The 586-nt window shown below is 43.7% G+C and overlaps 1 protein-coding gene across 1 annotated transcript; it reads left to right on the top strand.

Annotated features, from left to right (window-relative positions):
* Positions 1-7: 7 nt before the first annotated feature.
* LOC109954363 (toll-like receptor 13) lies at positions 8-580 on the top strand (the record flags this gene model as incomplete). Its single annotated transcript, XM_020589721.1, has 1 exon — positions 8-580. A coding segment is annotated over one exon (573 nt), but the record flags the coding sequence as incomplete, so codon positions are not given.
* Positions 581-586: the final 6 nt, after the last annotated feature.

Here is a 586-nt window from a genome sequence, read left to right as displayed (position 1 = left end):
TCTAGACTTTCTTATAGGTGCCAACCTTACCAAGCTGGAGTTTTTGCAGGCAAGAAGAAATCAATACTCAGTTATCAGTGAAGAAATAATAAAGTCTGTACCAGCTCTTGTTTATATGGATCTTCAAGGCAACAGTTTTACCTGTGACTGTAATAATGCCTGGTTCCTCAAATGGGCAGAAGACAACAACCAAACCCAAGTTTTTGATGCCTTCAACTTTGTTTGCAACTTTCCTCTGGACCTCAAAGGTATGAAACTGTTGGACCTTGACATCCGGTTTTGCTTAGTAGACACTGATTTCATCTACTTTATCTCTACCACATCTATGACTCTCTTTATTATGGTGGTGTCCTTCACCTACCATTTCCTGAGGTGGCAGTTGGCCTACGCCTACTATCTCTTCTTAGCTTTGCTCGTTGACACAAAGCATAAAAACAAGCAGGCTCCTCATCAGTATGATGCCTTCATCTCCTACAATATCCATGATGAACCATGGGTCATCGGAGAGCTGGTACCGAAACTGGAGGAAGAGCAGGGCTGGAGACTGTGTCTGCACCATCGAGACTTCGAACCAGGTAGGACTGCC

Source organism: Monopterus albus, unplaced genomic scaffold (genome assembly GCF_001952655.1).
Source record: "Monopterus albus unplaced genomic scaffold, M_albus_1.0 scaffold7286.1, whole genome shotgun sequence".
Lineage (NCBI taxonomy): Eukaryota > Metazoa > Chordata > Actinopteri > Synbranchiformes > Synbranchidae > Monopterus > Monopterus albus.
Note: the sequence above shows the minus strand (reverse complement) of the source record. Positions and strands in the feature narration are given on the sequence as shown.